General features: G+C 42.5%; 1 protein-coding gene and 1 non-coding gene across 3 annotated transcripts; one reads left to right on the top strand and one right to left on the bottom strand.

Moving 5' to 3' along the window:
• Positions 1–120: 120 nt before the first annotated feature.
• alpk1 (alpha-kinase 1) lies at positions 121–10,146 on the bottom strand. 2 transcript variants are annotated; one of them, XM_055218246.2, is made up of 14 exons: positions 10,005–10,146; positions 9,531–9,631; positions 8,704–8,858; positions 8,045–8,243; positions 7,904–7,963; positions 7,738–7,824; positions 7,579–7,655; positions 6,321–6,416; positions 6,130–6,234; positions 3,521–5,078; positions 3,306–3,453; positions 3,063–3,225; positions 2,338–2,524; positions 121–645 (listed from the first exon to the last, which is right to left on the bottom strand). In XM_055218246.2, the coding sequence occupies exons 2-14, from the start codon at positions 9,628–9,630 to the stop codon at positions 449–451; spliced, it is 3,132 nt and encodes a 1,043-aa protein (XP_055074221.2). In that variant the 5' UTR covers position 9,631; positions 10,005–10,146; the 3' UTR covers positions 121–448. The 2 variants fall into 2 exon arrangements, with proteins under 2 accessions (XP_055074221.2, XP_055074219.2); XM_055218244.2 differs by having other exon boundaries at positions 9,890–10,085.
• Positions 10,147–10,301: 155 nt separating this feature from the next.
• Positions 10,302–10,392, top strand: trnar-ucu (transfer RNA arginine (anticodon UCU)). Its single transcript is given in 2 exon segments — positions 10,302–10,338; positions 10,357–10,392. It is a non-coding gene; the product is annotated as a tRNA-Arg (tRNA).
• The last annotated feature ends 15,685 nt before the right edge of the window (positions 10,393–26,077 follow it).

The raw sequence follows: 26,077 nt of genomic DNA, 5'->3' as shown, positions 1-26,077 counted from the left end.
TGTGCTCAGATGACATGAATTCATTAACTGACAACACTTTTTACAACATTAGATTACGTTCACGGTCAGTTTGGTTTAGATTAATCCAGGGCTGGTCCTTTGTTATATTAGTTATACAGGAGACGGGCCGACTACCAAAACACACTTATAGCCAATCAAATCAAATCAAATGCCGGGTTGCGTATGTGTGGGGCGGGTCTATCAACAGAAGGTCCAGATTCTATTGGGGTAGGGGCGTGTTTGTTTAGGTGATTTCAAATATCAACATTGGCTTTCAAACATCATGGACTCCGCCTTTAAGACAAAACAATGACACTGATATATGCTAAGATAGGTTTGTTAAGATATGTCAGTGCAAACATGCATTTAGTCCAAGACTAGACTTAATCCCTGTCTAGGAAACCGGCCTTATATATTATATTATAAATAAAATATTATGATTAGTCCTTTATAGAAGTAATTTCTGTGTGTCAATTATCTTGAGTCCAGCCGCGTGACAGATTTCATTACATTTGTCTCCATGTTGATATTTGAGAAAGTTGTTGATTCCAGTCTGTCTGAAGTTGCTTGACCTCGGCTTTCTGAGCGAGTGAATCTGGGGATCTGTCAGATAGGTCAAACCTTTCCCGTTGCTCGTGACCCATCCTGATAAAAAAAACACAGAGAAAGAAACTTACTATGAGAATGGGTGTTTTTATTTCATCTCAAGTGTCAACGAAATCTCCTCAAACACGAAGGAATGAATCTCTCACTATACTGTATCATCACTGTACTGTCACTGTACCATTATTACACCGCCATGGTATTGTCACCGTACCGTAGATGCACCGGCACTGTACTTTCATTGCATCGTCACTGCATAGTCACTATCCCATCACTGCATTGTCACTGTCTCATTACTTTTTACTGCATCATCACTGCCCCACTACCCATCACTGCATCATCACTGCATCGTCACTGTCCCGTCACTGTCCCACTACCCATCACTGCATCGTCACTGTCCCACTAACCCATCACTGCATCGTCACTGCATCGTCACTGTCCCGTCACTGTCCCGTCACTGTCCCGTCACTGCATCGTCACTGTCCCACTACCCATCACTGCATTGTCACTGTCCCATCACCGCATCGTCACTGTCCCACTACCCATTACTGCATCCTCACTGTCCCACTACCCATCACTGCATCCTCACTGTCACATCACTGAATTGTCACTGTCCCACAAACCATCACTGCACCATCACTGTCCCACTACCCATCACTGCACTACACATCACTTATCAGTGCATCCTTAGTGTCCCACTACCTATCACTGCATCCTCACTGTCCCACTACCCATCACTGAATCGTCACTGTCCCACTAACCATCACTGCACCATCACTGTCCCACTACCCATCACTGTCCCACTACCCATCACTGTCCCACTACCCATCACTGTCCCACTACCCATCACTGCATCGTCACTGCCCCACTACCTATCACTGCATTGTCACTGTCCCACCACCCATCACTGCATCCTCACTGTCCCACCACCCATCACTGCATTGTCATTGTCCCACAACCCATCACTGCATCGTCACTGTCCACCACCCATCACTTCATCGTCACTGTCCTATCACTTATCAGTGCATCGTTAGTGTCCCACTACCCATCACTGCATCCTCACTGTCCCACTACCCATCACTGAATCGTCACTGTCCCACCACCCATCACTGCATCCTCACTGTCCCACCACCCATCACTGCATTGTCATTGTCCCACAACCCATCACTGCATCGTCACTGTCCCATCACTCATCAGTGCATCGTCACTGTCCCATCACTCATCAGTGCATCGTTACTGCCCCACTACCCATCACTGCATCGTCACTGTCCCACTACCCATCACTGCACTTTGTGAACAGTGACGATATGTGGTTTTGGACTGTATTTGAAAAAGATCATGTGTAATATGTTTATATATGAAGAGTTTCGTTGCAAAACGAGATAACCACCATTTTGTTAATTGTTCAGAAATCGCGTTTTTTGGTTCTGCATTCCAATTCATTTCAATGCAACTGCAGTTGGTTTGTTTTGATTTAAACCATCATAACTTAAAAAATACAGCTAAGTAGCACCATAAAACAAAATAATAACATGATAACATAATAATAAACATGTTTTGACAAAAATGTAAAAAAATGGATTTATCTCTTTTTGCAACGAAACTCTTCAAATATACTCCACTTACAACATAATCTAAATAAATAATATTTATTTACCAACTAAAGTGATTTGAGAAAAACATGTCATATTTACAGTATTAGTCAAGACAATTCTCTCGGAACAAATCTCTCACCTTGAAGATCCACCACAACCTCCTCACAGTTGGAGAACTCGTAGGTAAAATGACCAAAAGCGATGCCAAACTTTGTCGCCTCGTGCTCAGTTTTTGTACGTTTTGTGTTGTTTGTAAGCTTTATGAAATTTCCAGACATGTACGGTTCTGCAGACAAACACGTTTTAATACGATCCTTCTCCAGAACCTGAAACAAACAAACGTATAAAACACATTAACGTTGGCATCTTTAGTTGTGGAGCTAAAACCACTAAAAGACACCTCTGTCAAAAACACCAGGTCTTAATATCTCATGACGAGAGAGCATGCGGGACCTTTTACAGCTATTCCTACAGTGCCCCCTGCTGAAAAAAACAGCATCACACCAGCATGGACCAGCATGGGAATTATGCTGGTCTATGCTGGTTTAGCTGGTGATCACCAGCATACCAGCACCAAAACACAACATATGCTGGTATGACCAGCATGGGATGCTGGTGCTAATGCTGGTTTAGCTGGTGCTATTGCTGGTTTAGCTGGTGCTAATGCTGGTTTGATGCTGGTTTCGCTGGTGCTAATGCTGGTTTGATGCTGGTTTAGCTGGTGCTAATGCTGGTGCTGATGCTGGTTTAGCTGGTTTTCACTAGCAAACCTGCACCAAAACACAACATATGCTGGTCTTGCTGGTATGCTGTTTTTTTTCAGCAGGGCCGTAGAAAAACAAACAATGTTTTCTTAATTCATACCAGCAGCACTTCTGAGGGGATGAAGAAGATCTGAGTCGTGACATTATTGTCGTAGAGACGTTTATTAAACTCGTTCACGTAGTGCTGTGCGGTCATCTGACGCTCCACATCATCGAGGTGGGCATGAAGTCCTTTCTCCTGCAGATACTCCTTTCCCACATATCTGACAATTACAGAAAGAGATCCTGCTTTAACGGGTTTAACAGAAGATCACGAATACTGTAGTTTCAGGTCGGGTGTTACCTGCTCAGCAGTTGCTCCTGATGGAGATATTGCACGTCCACGGCTCGTCTCTGCGTGCCACAGTCACCGGTCGTCTCTCCGATAAAAACGCTGCTTTTAAAGCCCACCCACACATCCGAAGCCTTTGAGTATTTCAACACGATGGCATCTGCAGGATAAAAAGGCGTGAGTTCTCAGAACAAACATCACGACGAGGACTTGTTAATAGCACTCACCATATGAACGGTTTAGCTGTCTGCTGTCCAGCGCTTTCATCGGTTCGTTTGGCAGCCTCTCGATTAAGCAACTATGACAAACTCCAGCAAACAGACACTTGTAGTCACGCTCTGTCAGCACATTGCTTCCCATCATGCAGTTCTTGAAACATCTGTGGCATGACTCTGCATTATCTTCTGAAGAGGAGGAGATGTTGACGGTCTCTTGATGCTTGTCAAGGACAGACAGATTCTCAAATCCCAGATCTTCAAACGGATCGCTCTCAGTGGTGGTCTGAAGCGGTCGATCGGTCTTCTCCTTCATCTGTTTTAATTCAGAACCATGGTTCACAGGACTCATGGACAATTTCTCCCAAGAGGAGCGTGATCCAAAGCTGCCGGCCAGCGAATAGGATGATGTGCTCCCATGTCCACTCCTGACCTTTGCATCTTGATAGTTTATTGAAAGGGAAGCGGCGCCACAGTCAAACTGTGAGGAGTCCAGTATGTCCTCCATGGTTTCGATGTTGCTTTGAGTTTGGACTGGTATATGTTCATACGATGAGTCTAAACTACTGCTAAAAGAAACTGAAGGTTTTGCTTTCAGACTTTTCTTACCAATATCTCCAGCGACCGGTGGCTGACCGTCTTCAGTCGTGCAGAGCTCCTGCGTCTCTTGCTTTTGACTGCTTTGCACCTCTCGAATATCTTCTGCATTGTGTTTGGGCATCGAAGGAGCGACGTGGTTTGGATTCCTCGCTTGACCTCCAGAAGATCCATGGCTGCTTTGTTCATCATCACAAATCTCAGTAAGACAACTCGGGTCAACCAGAACAAAAGATGATCCGCTGCTAGATGAATTCTGTCTGGAGGAAAACGTGCCGCTGGACTTTTTTCTCAAACTTTGCTCAATGAATCCACCCATGACCTCCTCACGTGGGCTAGAAGTCTTCAGGTCGCTGGGATGTTCGGGGCGTGCAGTGATCTCGGAGCGTTCTGCTTCTGTGTCTATCTGAAATGCTGTGATACAGCTGTGAGTCGAGTTACGATCTCCTGTTCCTACCCTCCTAGCGTTGATCTCGAAAGTCTCGCACACCGATCTGTGGTGCTTTCTAAAACTGTCAATCAACTTTGTGAAATCGGCGAGTGCGAACCGCATAGGCCCAAACTCCACAGAACGATAGCTGTCGGGGATGAAGGAGCGTGGATCTGAATTACTGAAGCGTTTTACGTTTAGCAACGACTTAATCTGTTGTATCTTAACCATGATCTCGGTACACAGAGCGATATCTGCTGTAGTGGAGTACTCGGATAATAAAGTCATGCCTTCCTGACAGGCTTTCATCGCTGTGGTGACTTTCTCAGACGGGCCTGTTATCCATCGGTGTGTTGTGGCTAAACAGTAAGACGCTTTGAGTAAAGTGTGTAACTCCAGTTTACTGGTGACGACGTTTCCTGTCGTATTCGCCAGCAGTCCGATCTCGAAAGCTTCCTTAGCTAAAGCAAGATAAAGGTGCTGCTCCTCTGCTGAACATTTGTCGGAGAAACTGTAAGACATCAAACAAGTTCCTTGGGCAACCTGGAATGAGAAACAAAAAGAAAAATGTAAAGCGAAAGTCAACACCAAAGATCATCCATTGCTACAACAGAGTATTCTGATGGGGCTTTCACATCAGATGCGAATAAACCGTTATACGCGAGTGATTTATTTAACTTAATTCGCTTCTGGTGTGTATGCACAGTGAGAGCATTTAATTGCTGCATTTCCATTACCCTTCAAATTCACACTGCCAAGGAGGACAATATGCTGCATTAGTTCCATATCATCAGACACACCGTCATTTCAGAAAAGTAAGAGCTCCAACAACTAATCAAAAATCGATAATCATCAATTATGTATTTTGTTTATTAGATTTTTTATTATCGATTAGTTATTGTGTGTGACGTCACATTCTCCAGCACATTTTGGACACGCATTAATTCAGTGTTTTAAAGTAAGGGGGAAAACCAGGTAACAACGCATCTACCTCACTTTCATATCATAATGGCTTATTTATCTTGTTAATGTTAATTCTCATCAAGGTCGAAAGTTTATTAATCTGTGGCTAAATTTCTCAATTCATTTTTTTTATTTATATTTTGACATTTAAAGATGATTAACTATTTACAAACTATATACACAAACGTTTTTATTTCAGTTTATATTAGTAAAACTCTGTAGTAGTGTTTGGCTTTTGGACTTCGAAAAGTACACTTCTACACGTGAATACAATAATTTACTGCCTTATTTAGCAAATTAGTTAAGTGAAAAATCGAACTGAATAAATATTTATGTTTTAATTCCATTAGTCAATTAATTGAAAAATAAATCACCCAAATAAATCGATTATGAAAGTAACATTTAGTTGTAGCCCTAGACAAAAACATCTGCTAAATGAAGCAATGTAATTATAATACGTCTGCTGTATCGGGCCAATACATTTGAATACTGGACTATTATTAATACATTTTAATAAAGACAATTTTAAATCTGTTGCCTGAATTCACAAAGCCAGAACGATGCTTACATTAAATAAATTAAAACCAAGCACAAATCTGACTTTTAAAATTCTGAAAGAGTAAAAACTCACCACATTGGTCAGGACATACAGAGACCCGTACTGACTGTACACGACAGCCATTTTAGCCGACTGCGCTGCAGAAAGCAGACGATTACGATGTTCTCCCAATAAACTCTGAATAAACACAAGAGATAGAAAGAGAGATCTCAAAACAAATACCTCCACAAATACAAGACTGAATGTGTTTCAAATCATCTTACAAAGTCAATATGAGTCTTTTTCTGAAGCGCATCAAAGTCGTTGTCATTCATAGAGATGAGTATGTGTGCGAGAAGGCCGAGAGACGTCCCGATGCCCTGAACACAAAATATAAAGGTTCATGAGGTACTTTTTTAGATGAAGATTGAGTACTCATTTACACATCTGGCAGACCCTTTAATCCAAAGTGATTTACAAGGTGTACATTTTTTAAAATCTGCATTTCCAATCTTTGATGGGTTCAAACTAATGAGCTTTATTTCTGCTAACACAATGCTCTACCATTGAAGTATACAAGAATACTCAGCTAGTTGATTACGGGTGGTCATGGACCTCCTATAACCATTGAGGAAAATATATGTTAGGGGGGTCCCCTGGTTTTATTAAACGTATACTTTTATACTTTATATATTAAAAATACTATATGAATTTAAAATTCTCCTGCTGCGCTGCAAAAAATGACTTTCTTACTTGATTCTTACTTGTCTTGTTTTCAGTACAAATATATAAAAATGGTTAAATCAAGATGTATTTTCTAAATGAGCAAAGTTCTAAATCTGCCAGTGGGGTAAGAAAATAAAATAATCTTGAAATGAGTTTACTTTTTTTTTAAACACATAATTCCCAAAAAATTAAGACAATTTTTCTTAACCCATAGGCAGATTTTTTTTTGTTGTTGTTTTTTGCTTGATTTATGCACAAATTCACTTAAATTGTATATGTTTTGTGTATAAAAACTAGACGTATTTTCTTAGGTCATTTTGCTCATCAAGATGCATCTTGATTTAAGAATTTTAAAATATTTCTACTGATAACAAGACAAAAATACTATGTAAGAAAGTCATTTTTTTGCAGTGTGCGCTGCCACAAAGTGATACTGTACATTATTTGTGCCAATTTCACAATAAACTCATCCAAAAGATTTCTGTCTGAAATAAATGTCAACTCTCAAGTTTTCTGGAGGAATTGACAGATTATTTTTACCTGGTTGATGGTAAGAATCATTAGTTATTATGATCTTTAGTTAGTATCTTTAGTAATCTTTAGGGTTAGAGGCTTAAAATGATTAGGGTAATGATTTAAGGCTAATTTGGGGTTTCTTTGATTAAAACATTCATCCAGGACTAACAAAAAAGTTAATCTAGAATCACATCTTACTTTATGAAATCATGGCAACCCTATAATGATGGTGGGGGGGTTAGCTAGGAGACCGCTGTAATCTTTGACATAATTTAAACAAAACATAACCAGACTCCAGACCTTTTTGTCAGGTTGGGGAAGAGCATAAAACCCGACCAGAGACGCCCAGATCAGTTCAAACGCATCAATCCACAGACCTGCAATAAGAAAAACACATTTAAAAGTGAGTGAAACGACCTCTTCAGTATAACAAAATCATCTCTGTTTATAAGGTCTCACCTAACTTCTGTAGCACCTGTCCTCTCACCTGCAGACTCACGGCCTGCACCAGCGTCTGGTCACTGATCTTCTCGTACGTCCATGAACCTGAATCAAAAGTTACCCAGCGGCAGTCAGAAACATCAGGAGCACCAGGAGTCAAATAGTTGTTAAGAATAAGCATTACCTGTTAAACCATTGTTATTTATCAGGCTGCTGAGGATGAACTCTGCTTTCTGCAGTTTACCTACATCAAAACCAAGAAATTAATTCAAGTCCAATTCAAGATTTATAAATCAAAGGAGTCCATATAGAGAGATGAGCTTACCGACGTTCAAATACACGCGAGCTTGTCTGATGATGATCTGAGGGGCGATGGGGATCTCTGGATAACGTTTGTGCAACGCTTTAGCAATCTTCAGAAGCACATGAGAGCTGTCCATCCAATAGAGAAGACGGTCCACCAAGAACACCACTGCCACGGCCCACTTCGGCTCATCGGCTACAATGCTGTCTCTTAGAAACTGCTGTAGTTACATGACAATAAAGAAGACATATCATGAAAATCTGACTTCACGTTTAAGTGCTATAATTGGGTCCTCAGTGCTTCTATCAACTTAGAAAATGTGATAAAGATCAACCCAGTAACTTAGTTCTGGTAAACCATTCTCCACAAGCATGTGCAAAAACAGCTCATTGAAATTTGGTTCCCCTTGTGATGTCAGAAGGGGATCTCATTATAATAATACCGCCCCTTAATCTGAACTATCCAACCACGATCAGCTCATTCACATTTTAAAGAACACACCCAAAAATGACACATTTTTGCACACACCTACAAGCGTCAATTTGATAATAAATTATCTTTATGATATTTTGAATTAAAACTTCACATATGTACTCTGGGGACACTAAAGATTTATTTGACATCTTAAAAAATCCAAACACAAGACCGTTTCTGCCCATAAACAACAGCTGGATTATTACCAGTAACTGAGGTAAATGTCGTCCGATGAGGTCAGATGAGTTGATTTTGTCCTCGGACGTCACAGATTGTTTGTACTGCCATTTCTCTTCTACGAAGGGCCACTTCCTGTCCGCAGCTTCCTGTAAGAGCGTGCTCAGTTCATCTGGAAAGAACCCTGAGAATGAAAGGTCAAAGTTCAATTCAATAAACAGACTGTATTCTGCTTGAAATGCGAAATATGATCTTAATTTTAACATATAAAAAACAGTGGCTAGTAGCTTCGTATCTAAAGAAAACTGGTTAACAATGCATGTTCGTAGGATTCCCCCAAAATGTTTCATTTATTTAAAAAAAAAAATGCTGCAAAATGTATCATTAGACAAATCACTACGTTTACATTTGGGTCCGACTGTATGTGTAACTGTGATAAAAATTTGTCGCTGTGGATAAAAGCGTCCGCTAAATGTTTAAAGGGGTCATTTAATGCAATTTCATGTTTTCTTTTGTCTTTGAGGTGTTAGGTTGCTTTTGGAGCTGATATTCCCACTATGATAAGGGACGTAACATTTCCGCTCCACAACACACAGAATAGCTGGCCAATCAGAGAACACTGCACTTTTCAGAACGATGATGTTTGTAAAAATCAACTCATTTCAGAAAGAATGGGGAACTGAGGAGCAACAATAATGCACGTTATGTGGAAAATAGTGTTTTGTAACCACCTTAAACCGCGTAAACACATTAAATTACACCAAATAATGTTCTTTTAGCAATGTCATATGACCCCTTTAAATGTAAATAAAATCTTAAAGTGTGGCGCCCTCTGCTGCACTAACTGCGACATTACCGCTTTGCTGCGGGAGCGCGCACCCCGCTTCGTCTGGTCCGCTTAGTGCGCGCCGAAGACATTCCTGCAGTAACAGCGACACCTGCTGCTGGTCACTCATACTGCACATGTAAAAATAAACAAGACATTTAAACAAGTTTGTACACGTATCTCTCACAAATTATATACTGCTGTATCATTCCACGTAAAAAACAATGAAGTATAAGCCAAAGGCGAGAGACTTTAATGTCATTTTAACCTCCAGCACTTACAAACATTTACCGTGATGAATACTATACAGTTTTACATTACATTTAACGTTACGTAAAATAAATCAATATATAAGCAATGACAGTAAAGGAAGGTAAAACTGTTTCTACCTCATGAAACTCAATACAGTCACAATGAAAGTAAAACACCGCGAACAGACAGTCGATCTGGCGTTCCTCTTTAAGCGCTACAGCTATTATTAACTTGCTGTAAATATCCGTTTACCTTGTTTGTAGTTAAAAATCAATGTGTTTAAAGAAGTTGATGCCTCATTTTATTTTCGCTTCCGTGTGACGTCACTTACGTCAGAACGTCTCAGCCAATCCCTACATCGCGTAACTGACTCGTTTCATAAAAAGTACAACCAAAAATATAAAACCCCACAATGTGACGGCGCGGATTAAAATTAACACGTCAATCAACGTTGACGATGTTTTTAATATAAAACAGAACAACTAAATACAGTGTTTAGTGTTTCCGTTTGGATGTCATATAGTGTAATGTTCATGGAGATCAACAGGTGGCTCCGTGGCGCAATGGATAGCGCATTGGACTTCTAGGCATGTCTAGCGATGTGATTCAAAGGTTGTGGGTTCGAGTCCCACCGGAGTCGCGTTTTTCTTTCTTCCGTTTTTATTAAATAAACATGACACATTTGTTGTTCATTTAATTAAGATTTATTTTGTATTATAGTATTTATAACTATTCTGTCACTATCCAATTCTTTAGATGTTACTAAAATAACACACTGTCTCCCTGGATAACAAAAGGACACAAAATAAAAGCACTACAATTTTTGAAGTTTACATTAAACTTACGCTGTTTGATAATACAAATTCTTGATTTTATTACGTTTGAAGTTACAAAAAAAAGAAAAAATATAGAAATGTTATGAGTTGCTTCAAACTAATTTAAATGAAAAAACATAAATAAGAGGAACATGATTAAATATATAGAAAAGATAAAGAATAGTGTCCATCGCATGATTGCATATGTGATTGTCCTCAATAAAAGCCTGTAACCTACTGAAACTGTACACATATTTCACTGAGAAATATGTGAGAATTTTTATTAATTTGATGGATGACACGAAAACGGGAATGGTCCTTAAACAGAAGAGAAAAAAAATAAAGTAAAACTGTAGTGTAACATGCATACAGAATTAGCAATGATAACATAGAGTCACATACTGAAAAATGTGAAATTAAAAGTCTTTAAAGATGCATTTTATTGAAAACTATATTTAACAGAATTCACAAAATAAATTGCACAGGGGGCTAGGATCGTTTAAGCCCCTTATGTTTTGAGGATTGAAAACTTTCTTTTTTATTATATTTTTTTCTAGTACACAAATTCCAGTTGTTTGTGGTAGATCAGTGCGTGATTTATTAAGTCTTCGTTGTGTTGTTTTTAAACAGTAGATTATCTGTTCAGGCCTGCAGGTGGCACTGTTGACAACACACAGTCATGAACATCGTTTTCATCAGGTAGACTTATAATAATAAAACAACTGACTTATTTCACTTAAAAGCTTAACAACTTAGTTTACCATGGCAGTTTCTATATATGTAAATACATATAGCATATAAATGCACTCATGGTATTTAGAGTAATGCTGTTGAAAATGTTACGCGTTGATATTTTTTCAAGTTTTATGTTTACATTGCACTTATCATCATCATCATAAAAATCTATTCACTGTGAAACAATGCGCAATGTGACAGTAAGAAACTCCCATGAGCACTGCGTAAATGATCGCTGCGTCCGAAAACTCAAGGCAGTGACTCGTTGCTTCGCTGCCTCATGAGGAAATGACTTCGGAGGTATGAAGGCAGCTCAGAGAAAGACTTTCGGACACACTTCTAAGGCAGCGTGTTTGAAATATAAACAGAGAGCGCCTTTGTGATAACTAATCACATATTTGAAAACTACAATACTAATTTCTCGCTAGAAATGCAATTAAAAGGTGTAAAAGGTGAAAATCTACCTTTATTTACACTAAATTGGTGGTCCAGTCGCGTCCTTGGCCGCCATTTTATTTTTGCTCGACCAATCACATTCTCAATGTACGTCCACGCATAGGTATCTCAGGAGACAGGAAGTAAACCAAACATTGAATTCGGACATGCCTTGATGCCTTCCTGCCTTGGAAAGCTGCCTCAGAAGGCAGCAATACGGACTACCGGCACATCCGGGAACTTGACTGTAAATTTCGTCACCGCCCCTTTTCGGGGGATAAAAAAGCAGCGCTTCCATTGGCTTCCATTCAAAACAGCGCAACAAAGCAACGTTCCCACACAGCCGGCAGGCGTAAATAACTTAAATCACTCAGATTAAACATGTCGAGTATTTATCTGTCCATCCTGCCTGCCGTGGAGCGCGAGGGATGCATTGACACGTTTGATTTGGTCAATGTGGGGACATGTCCCTTTCATTCTCACAGCATCAGATTTTGTGTAGCAACGCCATCCAGTGATTGCTGGAAATATTGCTTAACCAGTTAGTTGTATGACTCGACGGAAAAGTGCACTCATTACTCTAAATATAAAGACATAATAAATAAATACGAAGTAACTTTCAAATACGAAGTAAAATCCTTCACATGCTTCCCTGTTGACTCGATGAGGTACGAGTAAATGTCCGGGTAAGACATTTCTGGCCAATAGGGAGCGTTGTTACACAAATTTGATGCTGTGAGAGTGAAGGAGACATGTTTTTGTGTTGACCAAATTGGATGTGTTGATTTGTCTTTCGCGCTCTATGGCGGGCAGGGTGGACAGATAATTACTCAACATGTTTAATCTGAGTGATTTCATAAGTTATTTACGCCTGCCGGCTGTGTACGAAGGTTGCTTTGTTCCGCTATTTTGAATGGAAGCCAATGGAACGTCTAGTGTGATTTCCCCCAAAAGTGGGCGTGAACCTGTTTAGGGACATTCTATGACGTTGCGCCGGTTGTGCGTATTTAGAGTTTTCAGACGCAGCCGATGTTTTATTAACGTAGTTCTTCTTCTTCTTAATCGGTTTAATTGGCGGTTGGCAAACCAGCTTAAAGGTGCATTACCGCCACCTACTGGACTGGAGTGTGAGCAGCAGATTAAATAAAAATAAATAAACTAAAAAAAAAAATTATAAAAAAAATTATAATCTGTCAATTAATCCAGTAGTTTTTAGGAATGTAATTACGTAGTCTAGACACTTATAAGTTGATTTCCCCAATAAATACCATTAACGTAGTTTGGGAGGAACAAGTCAAATAAACTACTCAAGTGCCTCCAGCTGTCTACAATCAGTAATCAACAAATACTCTAGTATCACCAGCTGTCCACAATCAGTAATCTACCCAATCAGCAAGAAGGCAAGCCCATATATAATCATAAGCCGTTTCTCAATATGCCTTCTTGTCTGTACTTGTGTTCTTGTGGACTTGTGAAACGTCATCAGTCGCGGCCCAAGTACTGTTCCAATTCACAGTTCGCATCAAGCCCAAGTTCACATAAAATCCCCGGATGTGTTCTTGATCCGCCCATTTTATCGAGGATGCATCAGAGGAGACTTGTGTGGACTTATGACAGTGATGTGTCCCAGAATGCATTTCGCGTCAGGAGTTCGTTCTTCCGAGTCTGAACTTGCAAGTTCGAACTACGAAGGACACATGTCCAAGTTTGGCGTACTTGGTATTGAGAAACGGCTATAGTCAAACTCACCTAAGGATTCTCTACAGTCTTCAGAATCCCTCCACCACCCCATCTCCTCTCACTCACCTGGGGGGGTACTCTGTGTTCGGGCCTATTTCCGAGCTCAGGCTTTGTTTACACGTACATGGTTATTTTTAAAAACTGAGAGATTTACCTTCGTTTGTGCCCCTCGTTTACACCCAAACGGAGAACTTGCCTCTGAAACCGATTGTTTCTAAAAACTCCGGCTAGAGTGGAGATCTTGAAAATCTTCGGTTGCACGGTTGCATGTAAACTGAGACAAACGGATGTTTAAGCAGGCAACGTCACAAAGTATGCGCCAGAGCTCGCACCTACGTCAAAAGTGCGACCTATGTTTACATGTGACTGTTACTCTGAATGCTTCCAAGATCACATTTATGTTCGTGCAAACTCGTTTCGTGTGTTTGTATTTGCAAATACAGCTACTCCATTATGTCGAGGAGCAGAGACGAGTGCAAGACGAGGTCAGCATTTTTACGCGTGTTTGACTTCATGCGGCGCTGCAAGAACCGACAGACGGATGATGTCAAAGTACCGTGAGAGCGATTAGAAATTAGACCTCTACGTGTGATTTCTCAACTCGCTCTTGCGGTACGTTGACGTCATCAACCACCTACTGCAACAACTCCTCCCTCCAACATGAAGAACCAGTTTGCGTCACCACCAGCGCTGCCGGTGATTGGCTTACGTGGGCTTGAGCTTCTCTTACGGCATATATGCACGCGTACGTGTAAATAAACACTTTTCTGAAAACTGACATGTGTGCACAGTATTATTTTTGAAACTGGAGAGGTTGAAATGTCCGTTTATGAAAATTGTCGCCCACGTGTAAACATAGCCTGAGAGCCCTCTCTCCGGACAGCTTGCCAAATACATTTACAAATGTAATATATCAAACTTATTTGTAAGTGTGAACTCGTGAACCTTGGGGTTTTTTACTATAAAAAACTCAGTGTTGCAATAGCAGTTATTTCCTCCTCTGAATGATGAATTATTTTATCCTAATTAAACATGCAGGGCTTGACAAACTTTTCCAGTTACTAGCCACTCAGTATTTTCACTGGCCACGATTAATTTGATATGATTCAAGCAGAGTTCGACATGAGGTGCGTTCCATTTGACAGGGTCCCTACGGAGGGTTCACTGCTCCCTACTCCCTGAGCACGGTATATCAGTTGAAGTGGACTTCACGGACAATAACCGCTCATTTGGAACGGCCTGCAAATGTCAGCAAAGAAAGTCAACGACAGGGTCGCGCAGATTGATATAACATAGTAAATATATATATATATATATATATTTAGGGTGTTTTCACATATACACTGTTTAGGTCGGCCCAAATGACGTGTCGCTCCGAGTACGGTGCGTTTGGGTCAGTGTGAACACAACAGCCGCACTCGGGTGCGCACTAAACGGCCGCTCCGAGACCGCTCTAAACAGGTGGTCTCGGAGCGGCTGTCGCCGAACTCTGGGGCGACCCACCTGTGGTGTGAACACTGCCGGACCTCGGGCCGAACCAAATACAGGAAGTTATCCACATGTTTTAGCCACTGGGCGTCCGTTGTGACGTGAGCCGGGTGTTATATTGTTGGTTAACAACAAACAAGCCAATCCTGGTCCGTTGCATAGAGATTCGCTGTCTCCTTTACGTTTGAGCTGATGATTTTATAAATGCATAGCTGTCCTCCACACACAAATAGTGACATTACGGGCTTTTTGGCAAACGGCTCCGTGAGAAAGGCTTTAATAGAACAGCTGCGCAATTTTGCGTTAAAGCAAAGAAACTTTGCAAAGACGTGCATCGTTTATCTCCACATCTTGATAGCTGCGCTCTCCCTGTCAGGCTGGTTGTCGTGGAAACGTGGGGGTGGTCATGAGACGGTAAGAGCTGTCAGAGACCAATGACAGCGCTGACCGTTGTCACATGGTGTAAGGTGCGGCATTTCGAATAAAGTAAAAAATATATATATGTGAACACGGACCGCACTAACTGAAAAATGATACAATGTATTTTGGTGCGCTTCGAGGCCGCACCACGGTGCGCACCAACATATGTGAAAACAACCTTACTATCACATTTAAAATATGTACACTATACAATAAAAACATTGAGTACTATGTAATGAAAAACGTACACTTTAATTGACTATTGCTGCTATTACTTGACTATAAACAGAATTGAAGCCCTGCTGTAACTGTCATGCAAATATAAAAATAAACTTTAATTCTGTTAACTATGTGTATATATGTGTGTGTTTCATCAATGGTCGTATAATTGCATAGCAGTCTGGCCGTTCTGACTGGTGATCACGTGATGCGCGCAATGACAGTTGGGAAATTATCGCTCTCCACTTCCTGTGAAGTGATGTATCGATGTTCCCTGATTCCCTATGCCGTGCACAGTGCCCTTTGAACTGAACAGTTTCACTCTCTTCGGATTGGAATCTCACTTAAGGTGGGCGGAATACCCTGTCCACTCCGCAGTCCACTTAAGGTTGAATGGAACGCACCACATGACTTGATGTATTTATTTGCATTTCATTTGCATTCTGCATTGTCCTGGTGTGCAAATGTCCTAAACATTAAAACCCTCTATACATTTTTTTGACATATTATTATATAGAGTAGTATAAACCTGAAAATCCTACAGTGACACAGAGGATCATCTACATTTGCACCTCTGTAATTGTCACACCCAGGGGCCGGCTATGGTTTGTCTAAAGCCACGCCCCTTTTCAACTTCCACCTCGAGGAGGTCCCCAAAACCAACCCAATGACCAGACAACAACGAGGATGAGTAAGTATAAAACAAATCTTTATTTAATTAAATATTTAAAAGAACTTGGGAGAAATGGGAAAGGGCAATTAAAATTAGGGTCTCTGGCTCTGCCCTCCAGGTGGGCTACGGCCAAGGCAACGGCGGGGAGAGGGGGAGGGGGGCGTAGAAAATCAGGCTCTTGCCTGGTCCCTTCTACCCGTGGCGCCCTCCTTTTCCTTCCTGGAGGCAGAATAAAAGCAAAATGAGTGTTGGCGTTGTTTTTCCTGTCTGCGTACCTTTTCTCTCTTCACTGGGACTTCCCACACGTGCTTGTACTGTTCCCTGTCGTGTCGTATCGTTCACTCTCTCTTTCTCTTCCTCCACAGGCAACGGCACAGTTAGTTCGACTTGGTTTGTTCTCACCTCTTCACTGACTACATCTCACTGTAAGTACAGGTTTCACACAGTTCGTCCTCTTTGTGCTCACTCTCTTTCTCTTTCTCCACAGGCAACGGCTGGGACACAAAGGCACAGTTAGTTCGACTTGGTTTTGCTCTCACCTCTTCGCTGACTACAGCTCATGGTAGGTACAGGTTTCACACAGTTCATTCTCTTGGTGCTCACTCTCTTTCTCCACAGGCGACGGTCTCTTTCTCTTTCTCCACCGGCGATGGCTGGGACACAAAGGCACAGTTAGTTCGACTTGGTTTTGTTCTCACCTCTTCGCTGACTACAGCTCACGGTAGGTACAGGTTTCACACAGTTCGTTCTCTTGGGATCCTCCTTGCGTTCCGTTTCGGTGCGGTGCGTTCTCTGTCCCTGTAATCAACAGACTTAGAAAGGGGTCCAATATAATACAACTAGGTGGCGGACTTACAACAATTGGTTTTTCTCAATAGGTCAGATCGACAAGCAGTTTTCCAGGCAGCGTCGGGGACAGACCCTCACGACGAGCTCGATGGTCACAGAGGGGTGGACACATCGCACCGTCACACCAGGCCGAGCGCTGCCCTCCTCTGGTTGCCGTTAGGCGATCGTATACCGAGCAGGGGCGCCCCTTTGTAGAGACCACGGGACGGCGGAATTCCTACACCTCACTCTCTGCAACAGTAAGTATTACGTAGGTAAAAGCATCAACAGTAGTGACCCTTAATCTTACTCACACGTACACCAATCGTTCAGTTCTTCACCGCCGTTCTTTAGAAATACCCCAAACGTCTGGACGGGAGATTGTTCCGTGGCACCGCTTCGCTACGTAGGCCGGAAGCGTATTCACAACATATATTCAGATGTTTTTCACTAAGACCGGCAACCTCTTCGTCTTCCTTTGACAAAGTGTACGAAGGCGGGGGTTTGTCTGACAAGACACACAGCAATACACAGCAGTACACAGCACCACGTCAAAAGTGAAAGTTTCCACAGCACAAAGACTCACCCACCATGCTCAAGTGTACACAAAGGACGCCCGTCTCCTTCCACTCTGCCCAGGTCCGATTGGTGATGGAAAATACGGTCTAGCTGATGGTCTTGTCGCTGTGCTTAGCTTTCGTCGAATATTCCCTCGGCTCACCCACCACGCTATATTAGGGGTAGGGCTGCCCTCCTTCTCCTGGAGGTATCCACTGGAAAGACAGGTTAGTATGCAAAGCGTCTTCACGAAATATTATACTCACGAATACTGGGAACTATTTGTCTCACTGTCCTTTGCTTTTGGTCCACACAACAGGCAACATCAACCCTGCAGAACAGGGCGTCTCTTTCAGCGTTTCCACAATTCACTTGCAGGTCTGTACTCACATATACTCCGTTCTTCTCCTTGTGTTGTGTCTTTGTTTACGATATCATCCGTTCGTCTTTCAACCTTTAATGTTCACAATATCTCTCTAACTATACCGCTTCAGCCTGGGAAAGAGAGCCGGACCGCTACCAGCAACGTGCCCGATGAGTACACGCAGCACTTCAGTACAACATCAACAACCAGCCTCTAACTGTGATTTAAACTGTTCTTTTATACTGGCCTGCCCGGCGTGTCCTCCAATCATCGCCGGTCCCGTTAACTAGGCACAGCTGTGTCTAATTTGCAGATTTTCCCTCCCGCGGCGTTACCGGAAGTTCCGGTGTTCTTCCTTTCCGGCCCGGGTGGAAACACTTCCGGGCGGAACCAAACTTCCTTAACTTTGGTTCCGCCTCTAAAGATTGTCACTTTGTGACATAATGTTATATGGATTAAAACAGGACTGATGCTGGTTAAACCATCAACTATTAATGGTAACACTTTAAAATAATGGTCAATACTTAATAGTTAGTTACACAGGAACTAATGCAGAACAAATGATTAGTGCTGCATTAACACTGAAATCACTACTGATAACTAATAAAGAAGAGCGATTAACTAATCAGTAGGTATAGCAAACTAATGTTTGGGTTAAGTAACAACTAGTTACATATTAAAGGAGCGGTGAATCAAAAACTCAATTTTAACTTGATAATTTGTTATATAAGAGGTCATCATATTTAAATGAACATCCTGCAAGTTTCAGAACTGAAAACGTCCGTGCTACTGAAATATAACCGTCTTTGGCACCAAGCCAGCTAAACACTCCAGTGAAAAATTCGGAAATCTATGACGTCAAAGTACAATTGAAACACCTCCCCATAACCAAAAGGACAAGTCTACTTTTGTAGCCCCGCCCACAGCTTCGCGTGACACGTGTGTCTCAGTAAGTAAACATGTCTTTAAAAATTGACAAATTTAACCAAAATGACTTTTTAAATACATTTTTTTCTGAGAGACTTTTATTTTGACGCGGTGATCTGTTATGATACCATGGAAACCCGCATGGGAACAACCATGGGAACAACACAGAAGCTAAATACTTCAATTCGGAGGCTTGGAACTTAACATTAGCAATATGCTTGGATAAAGTTTGCTTTTGAAGAAGTTCCAGCTCGTGTGGGGAGCGTTTGTTAACGTTGTGGACATGGATTCATTTGTAAAGAAGTCGATGCTGGATTTGCAGAGAGACTCAGAAGCACCACTTATATTGGATCTGACAACAATGACACAGCAGTATAATTCACAGTAAGACATTTTACTTTATTTAAGTTACTGCGTTTCACTATTGCTTTGTTAAAAGAGATTGCTTGATATGTCCTGTTGTAACATCCGTGTCTAAATACGTTTGTTGACTGTTTTAATTTACTAAAAACATTAAACGATTAATAAAGGTACAACACTTAACAATACGACTGTAATTTAAAGGTAGAAATATACAAAGTTAGTTATAAGGAAGGATTTATCAACCGCAGTTTAGATTCTGATGCCCGTTTACTGTGTTGTATACGGTAATTTAGGCAAGTTGCGTTTGAAAGGTCAAACACTCAACAAAGCTTATTTTTTATCATATAACTGTGGTATTTAACATTACGTGAATGTAAAAGCAACCTCACAAGCACAATAGAAATATACCAAGTTATTGATAAGGATTTATTAGCCGCAGTTTAGATTCGGATGCACGCTTACTGTATTTTATACGGTAATTTAGTCACGTCGAGTTTTGTTTCTACTTTAATATACGTATTGTCATTTATGTGTATCATCTTTAGCACCCAGAATCTTTTGTGTCTCAAACATATTTGTGTTCGGCTGCTATTTTTATCACATTAATGTTTTTAAAACATTTCCCTACATGTAATGACGGGGAATGAAGCTGTCCAATCATAGCAGTGGGTGTTTACGTTCAGGTCTTCAATGCGGCCCGCCCCTTCAAACGAACCATTTCTCAAGACAGCCACTAATCCATGTTACAAAATAGCGTATTACTTATTGCTTTTGATGTTTTTGAATGTAAAAACAACGCGAAATGCATAAGTAGACATCAATCAACGTCATAAAGCAATAAAATCGACCAATTCACGGCCCCTTTAACTACTGCAATGTTGAAAAATCCTGGTGATGTCACGACAGGGTTGGAGAGACAGGACGCAAATGCAAGGTTCAAAATAAATAACATTTAATAATAAAAACACGAGGGCAGGAACACAGGAACATGAACACAGGAACAGACAGGGTATCAATGACAATGATCCAGCAGTGAGCAAACAGAAGACAGAGGTATATATACACACAGACTAAATGACAAACAGGTGTGATGAGGCAGGTAATTAATCAATGAATGTCCAGGTGATAACAATCGGAACAGGGACAAGACATTACACGGATTAACCGTGACATTACCCTCCCCTCTACGAGTGGCTACCAGACACTCACATAAAACACAACAAAAACAAAGTCTGGTAGCGAGAGTCCAAGGGAGGGGTGGAGGGCTTGGGGACCCTGGCGAAGCCGGCAGCCGCCGGGATGAGACCAACAGGATGGTTGGCTGGACTGCGCCAGGAGAACCGGAGCGATCGCTCCGAGAACCGAGGCAGACGAATTACCCCCCTCCTGGGAATCGTCGACGATCAGATGCCCCCGGAAATCATCTCCTATCCCCTCGCGGAAACGGAGACCCTCGGTAGCCACCCCGGGGAAATGATCGGGCGTGGTCCGTTCCGGATCCCCCTGCGAGCAGGATGGTGGTCCTCCGAGGGACCGTCGACGACGACTCAACCGTTGGGGGACCGCCTGGGCCGATCCTCCTCCCGCAGGCCCGCAGGAGCGAGCGATCGCTCACGGTGGTCCCCAAGAGACATCGGGGCTGATGGGGAATGAACCCCGATGTCACTACTCCCCCTCGACGAAACTCCTGGGGGAGCCGCCCTCCGTGAACCTGCTGCGTCCAGTTAGGCTGGATCATTCTGTCACGACAGGGTTGGAGAGACAGGACGCAAATGCAAGGTTCAAAATAAATAATAGTGATGTTACATTTGAAGCGAGGCTTCGGAGCTTGTGTCGAGCAAAAGTGGGCGTGCCAGATGAAGCTTTGATTCGAAGCTTGTGTTGTTAACGTTGAAATCACGTGACCAAAGACAAACGAAGCTTCACTTTCTGCTTAGTCACGTGCGCGCTTCGCTTTGCGTGTCAGAAGGTTCGAACCCTAGAAGTTTTTTATGAGTTATTTGCCTTATTCACATTTTGGTCCCACATAATACTGTATATATAGTATTGTATTTATTTATACTTGTGTGCGCGTCTGTTACTATATGCCTGTGAACATTATTCTGTACAACACAGTATTGAATCATATGAATATTAACTCATACTGGAATTTATTGCCACACTTTAATCAGTAAATAAATGTATTATATTGACCATTCACAGACATGTTGTCTAAGCTTTATTTGTACACATAATATTAATATTCATCTGAATTTCATCAGCTTGTTGCTTCATTGACGGAGCTTTTTCCAGAAGCAACTGCTATATGTTTTATTAACCAAAAGATGGCGCTGTTTTCGACACCCTCGTTGAGGCTTCGAATCATGGTTCGAAACAGTAAGAGAAGTATCGGTGCTTCATTCGAAGCTTCATTTCCCCATCACTAATAAATAACATTTAATAATAAAAACACGAGGGCAGGAACACAGGAACATGAACACAGGAACTTTAACACAGGAACAGACAGGGTATCAATGACAATGATCCAGCAGTGAGCAAACAGAAGACAGAGGTATATATACACACAGATTAAATGACAAACAGGTGTGATGAGGCAGGTAATTAATCAATGAATGTCCAGGTGATAACAATCGGAACAGAGACAAGACATGACACGGATTAACCGTGACAGGTGAACAATACATTAACTAAGACTTATTTCAAGTAACTATGAATTAAATACATATCAACAGTCACATACCAATAAATAAAGTCTGATCCTGTAAACTTTTTCAGCGTGCCCCCCCAAATTGTAAAATCTATTTATTTTTTATTACACAAAACATATTAAATTCTACAATTTGGTGCTGTTGGTTAGTAGCCTTATTTTTCTGAGGTTTAATTACACAGAATTTATGATAATGTACTTTACAAAATGTTATAAAATTTGGGGGCCGTTTGAGAACCACTGCTGTAACTATAAATAATACAATTTGAAAAAAAATATGTTTACTTAATTACTTTGAATTACTCATGTTACCTATCATCACTGAAAGGGTCAAATATGGTAACTCTTTAGGATTCGATTCTTATATTACCATATACATTTAATTTTAAGCATTTTTATTCTGTTTTCTATCTTATTGATTTAACCATAAACAACCTAAGGAATACACCTCTTAATCTCTAACTAACTTACCTCACAAAATACAGATTCCATGTTTTCAACCTCTGTTACACTCTAAAAAAATTGCTGTAATTTTGCAGCTGGTTGCCAGTAACTTACTGTAGAAGATAAAGTAAAAAAATGTTTCATGTTCATTTAACTTTGAACAAAATGCTGCCAGTAAATTGTAATGGTTTTGTTCTGTGTTTTTCTTGTATTCTGTGTATTTTTGTATTTTGGACTTTTATTTTGACATCCTGTTCTGTTCTGGCTTTTATTTTGATATACATCCTGCCATGTTTCACTTCACACTTCCTGTCTGTTTTGTATATAAGTCACTTCCTGTTCACCTGTTAGCGGCTGATTAATGTTTAGCCTTACCAGTCTGTTACCTGTCTGAATCTGTTCCTGTTATTTGTATTCTGTTCCTGTTTCTGATCTGTGCCTGTTATTTGGATATATTGCCTGTTTGCCGCCTGCCCTGATATTGTGCCTGTTTTGGATTACGTTTTTGGATCACCCCTAATGGATATGTTTGCTGGCCCTTTTTGGGATTTTTCTAATAAACACCTTTTGCAAATGGATTCAACTTCATCGCTTTCATTAAAGCCACCCACGTTACAGATTAATCAGCCTATACCGGAATCCAGCAAAGGATTGTATTTCCCACCAGCATTATGAACCCTGCAGTAAGTCTGTTACGTCTTCGTCAGGGCAACCGCCCCATTGAGAATTATGTTCAGGATTTTTTGGACTTATGCTATTTAGTCGATTATAATGATGTGGCTCTCATGGACTTATTTCGTTGTGGTTTGGATTATGATGTGTCCCGCCTGATGCCAGTGAATACTATTCATTGGAAGTTAGAAAAGTACATTGACTTAGCGTTGATATGGAGTGGGTCTTCCTTCACTGTGGGAGCCATTAATGAAGAGCTTCACACTCCCACAGCACCCATCTCACCAGCAATAACTAAAGCCATGCCTGTTTCTAAAATGGCCACCACCATGCCTGTGTCTGAAATGGCCGCCACCATGCCTGTTCCTGAAATGGCCGCCACCATGACTGATCACAAAATGGCCGCCATCCTGCCTGTTCCCAAAATGGCCGCCATCCTGCCTGTCTCTGTACCTGTCTATGAGAGAGCTACCACCATTCCAGCACCTGTGTTTCAGAGGGCCATCATCACCACCACACCTGCACTGATGAGAGCTATTGTTCACCCTGCACCTGCTGTCAAAATGTCTGTCATGCCTGAACCGACTACCACAAAGGTATGTCTTATTGACTCAGTAATTTCTGAATTTGCCATAGCCCTGTGGTGTGTTTGGTCTGCCGTTTGCTCTGGTATTTCCCATGTTCCTCAAGGCCCTGAACCCAAACCCCTGGACTCGTCTGATCCGCCCGACTCGTCTGATCCGCCCGACTCGTCTGGTCTGATCCGCCCGACTCGTCTGGTCTGATCCGCCCGACTCGTCTGGTCTGATCCGCCCGACTCGTCTGGTCTGATCCGCCCGACTCGTCTGGTCTGATCCGCCCGACTCGTCTGATCTGATCCGCCCGACTCGTCTGATCTGATCCGCCCGACTCGTCTGATCTGATCCGCCCGACTCGTCTGATCTGATCCGCCCGACTCGTCTGATCTGATCCGCCCGACTCGTCTGATCTGATCCGCCCGACTCGTCTGATCTGATCCGCCCGACTCGTCTGATCTGATCCGCCCGACTCGTCTGATCTGATCCGCCCGACTCGTCTGATCTGATCCGCCCGACTCGTCTGATTCGTCTCGCCCGACTCGTCTGATTCGTCTCGCCCGTCTGATTCGTCTCGCCCGTCTGATTCGTCTCGCCCGTCTGATTCGTCTCGCCCGTCTGATTCGTCTCGCCCGTCTGATTGGTCTGTCCCGTCTGGTTTGTCTGGCTTACCTGGCTCACCTGTCCCGTCTGATTCACCTGGCTCATCTGATTCGTCTGGTCCACCATCTGGAATATCATCACCCTGGTCCACGGAAGCTTTCCCAAGTTTTTTTTTTTTTGGGGGGGGGGTAGTACCCGGACACAGGAAGGAGGCAGAGGACACCAAGGCGGAGGCCGAAGTGTGCTCAGACCCTTCCTCTCCTTGTGTTCCAGGTCCATTCCTGCCCCATGACCCAGGTCCAAGCCTGCCCCATGACCCAGATCCAAGCCTGCCCCATGACCCAGGTCCAAGCCTGCCCCATGACCCAGGTCCAAGCCTGCCCCATGACCCAGGTCCAAGCCTGCCCCATGACCCAGGACCGAGCCTGCCCCATGACCCTGGGCCGAGCCGGCCCCATGACCCAGGTCCAAGCCTGCCCCATGACCCAGGTCCAAGCCTGCCCCATGACCCAGGTCCAAGCCTGCCCCATGACCCAGGTCCAAGCCTGCCCCATGACCCAGGTCCAAGCCTGCCCCATGTCCCTGGTCCAAGCCTGCCCCATGACCCAGGTCCAAGCCTGCCCCATGACCCAGGTCCAAGCCTGCCCCATGACCCAGGCCCGCATCTGCCCCATGACCCAGGCCCGCATCTGCCCCATGACCCAGGCCCGCATCTGCCCCATGACCCAGGCCCGCATCTGCCCCATGATCCAGGACCATCCTGGCCCCACGACCCAGGACCTCCCCTGAACTGCCCTGCCTTTGCCAAGAGGTCCTGGCCAACCCACCCACCCACCCTCTATTGGACTTGATGATTTGTTTGTTGGGCTCCGGGAGTCGCCCTTTAGAGGGGGGGGTTCTGTAATGGTTTTGTTCTGTGTTTTTCTTGTATTCTGTGTATTTTTGTATTTTGGACTTTTATTTTGACATCCTGTTCTGGCTTTTATTTTGATATACATCCTGCCATGTTTCACACTTCCTGTCTGTTTTGTATATAAGTCACTTCCTGTTCACCTGTTAGCTGCTGATTAATGTTTAGCCTTACCACTCTGTTACCTGTCTGAATCTGTTCTTGCTTGAATCTGTTCCTGTTAACTGTGGATAATATAATTATGCCGCAATAGTTAGTCTGTCTGAAACTAAGCTGATTAAACCACATCACTGTGTGACACTTGCATTACATGTGAACGGCCCCTACGCTAATATGATTTTGTTTTTCTCTCCCTGTCCTGTCCTCGACCCTGAGGACAATGGGACAAACAGACCCAGTTCCGGTAGATGTGGAAGTCGACTCACCTCTGATCTACTGGTCGTCCATCACTGTGATGCCCAGCTGATGCCTGACCAACGACCACCGGCAGAACCCGCTTAAACCCCGCTTAATCCCCGCTTAATCTCCTTATCCGTTTATATGTGTTTATATACATATATATCTCCCAAGGGTTTTTCCCTCCTAGGACTTTTTATTTTTTTTTCCTCGGCTCAACAACCCGGGGTTTTTGTTTTTTTTTTCTCCTAGGGGGTTTTTTACCCCGGGGAGGTAGCCTGCTTGGGCTTAATTTAGCATCTTCTCCTAGACGTTACATTAGTAATACGCTCGTTCATAATGTCGAGTCATAGCCTCAGCAAATTTGACAGCTTATGCTAGTGTGTATTATGTTGTGCTATCTGTCATTTTTCTGTGCTTTTACTGCTTCTATTAATGTAAAGCTGCTTTGAA

Source organism: Misgurnus anguillicaudatus, chromosome 21, assembly GCF_027580225.2.
Source record: "Misgurnus anguillicaudatus chromosome 21, ASM2758022v2, whole genome shotgun sequence".
NCBI classification, from domain to species: domain Eukaryota; kingdom Metazoa; phylum Chordata; class Actinopteri; order Cypriniformes; family Cobitidae; genus Misgurnus; species Misgurnus anguillicaudatus.
The sequence above is the reverse complement of the archived record's forward strand: the minus strand, read 5'-3'. Positions and strand labels throughout refer to the sequence as shown.

Excerpts from the sequence above, each read along its gene's own strand:
- alpk1 (XM_055218244.2), bottom strand. Across the intron at positions 8,244-8,703 it reads GACATTTACCTCAGTTACTG|CAGTTTCTAAGAGACAGCAT; the intron begins GTAATAATCCAG and ends ATGTAACTACAG. Across the intron at positions 3,454-3,520 it reads ACAGCTAAACCGTTCATATG|ATGCCATCGTGTTGAAATAC; the intron begins GTGAGTGCTATT and ends TTTATCCTGCAG.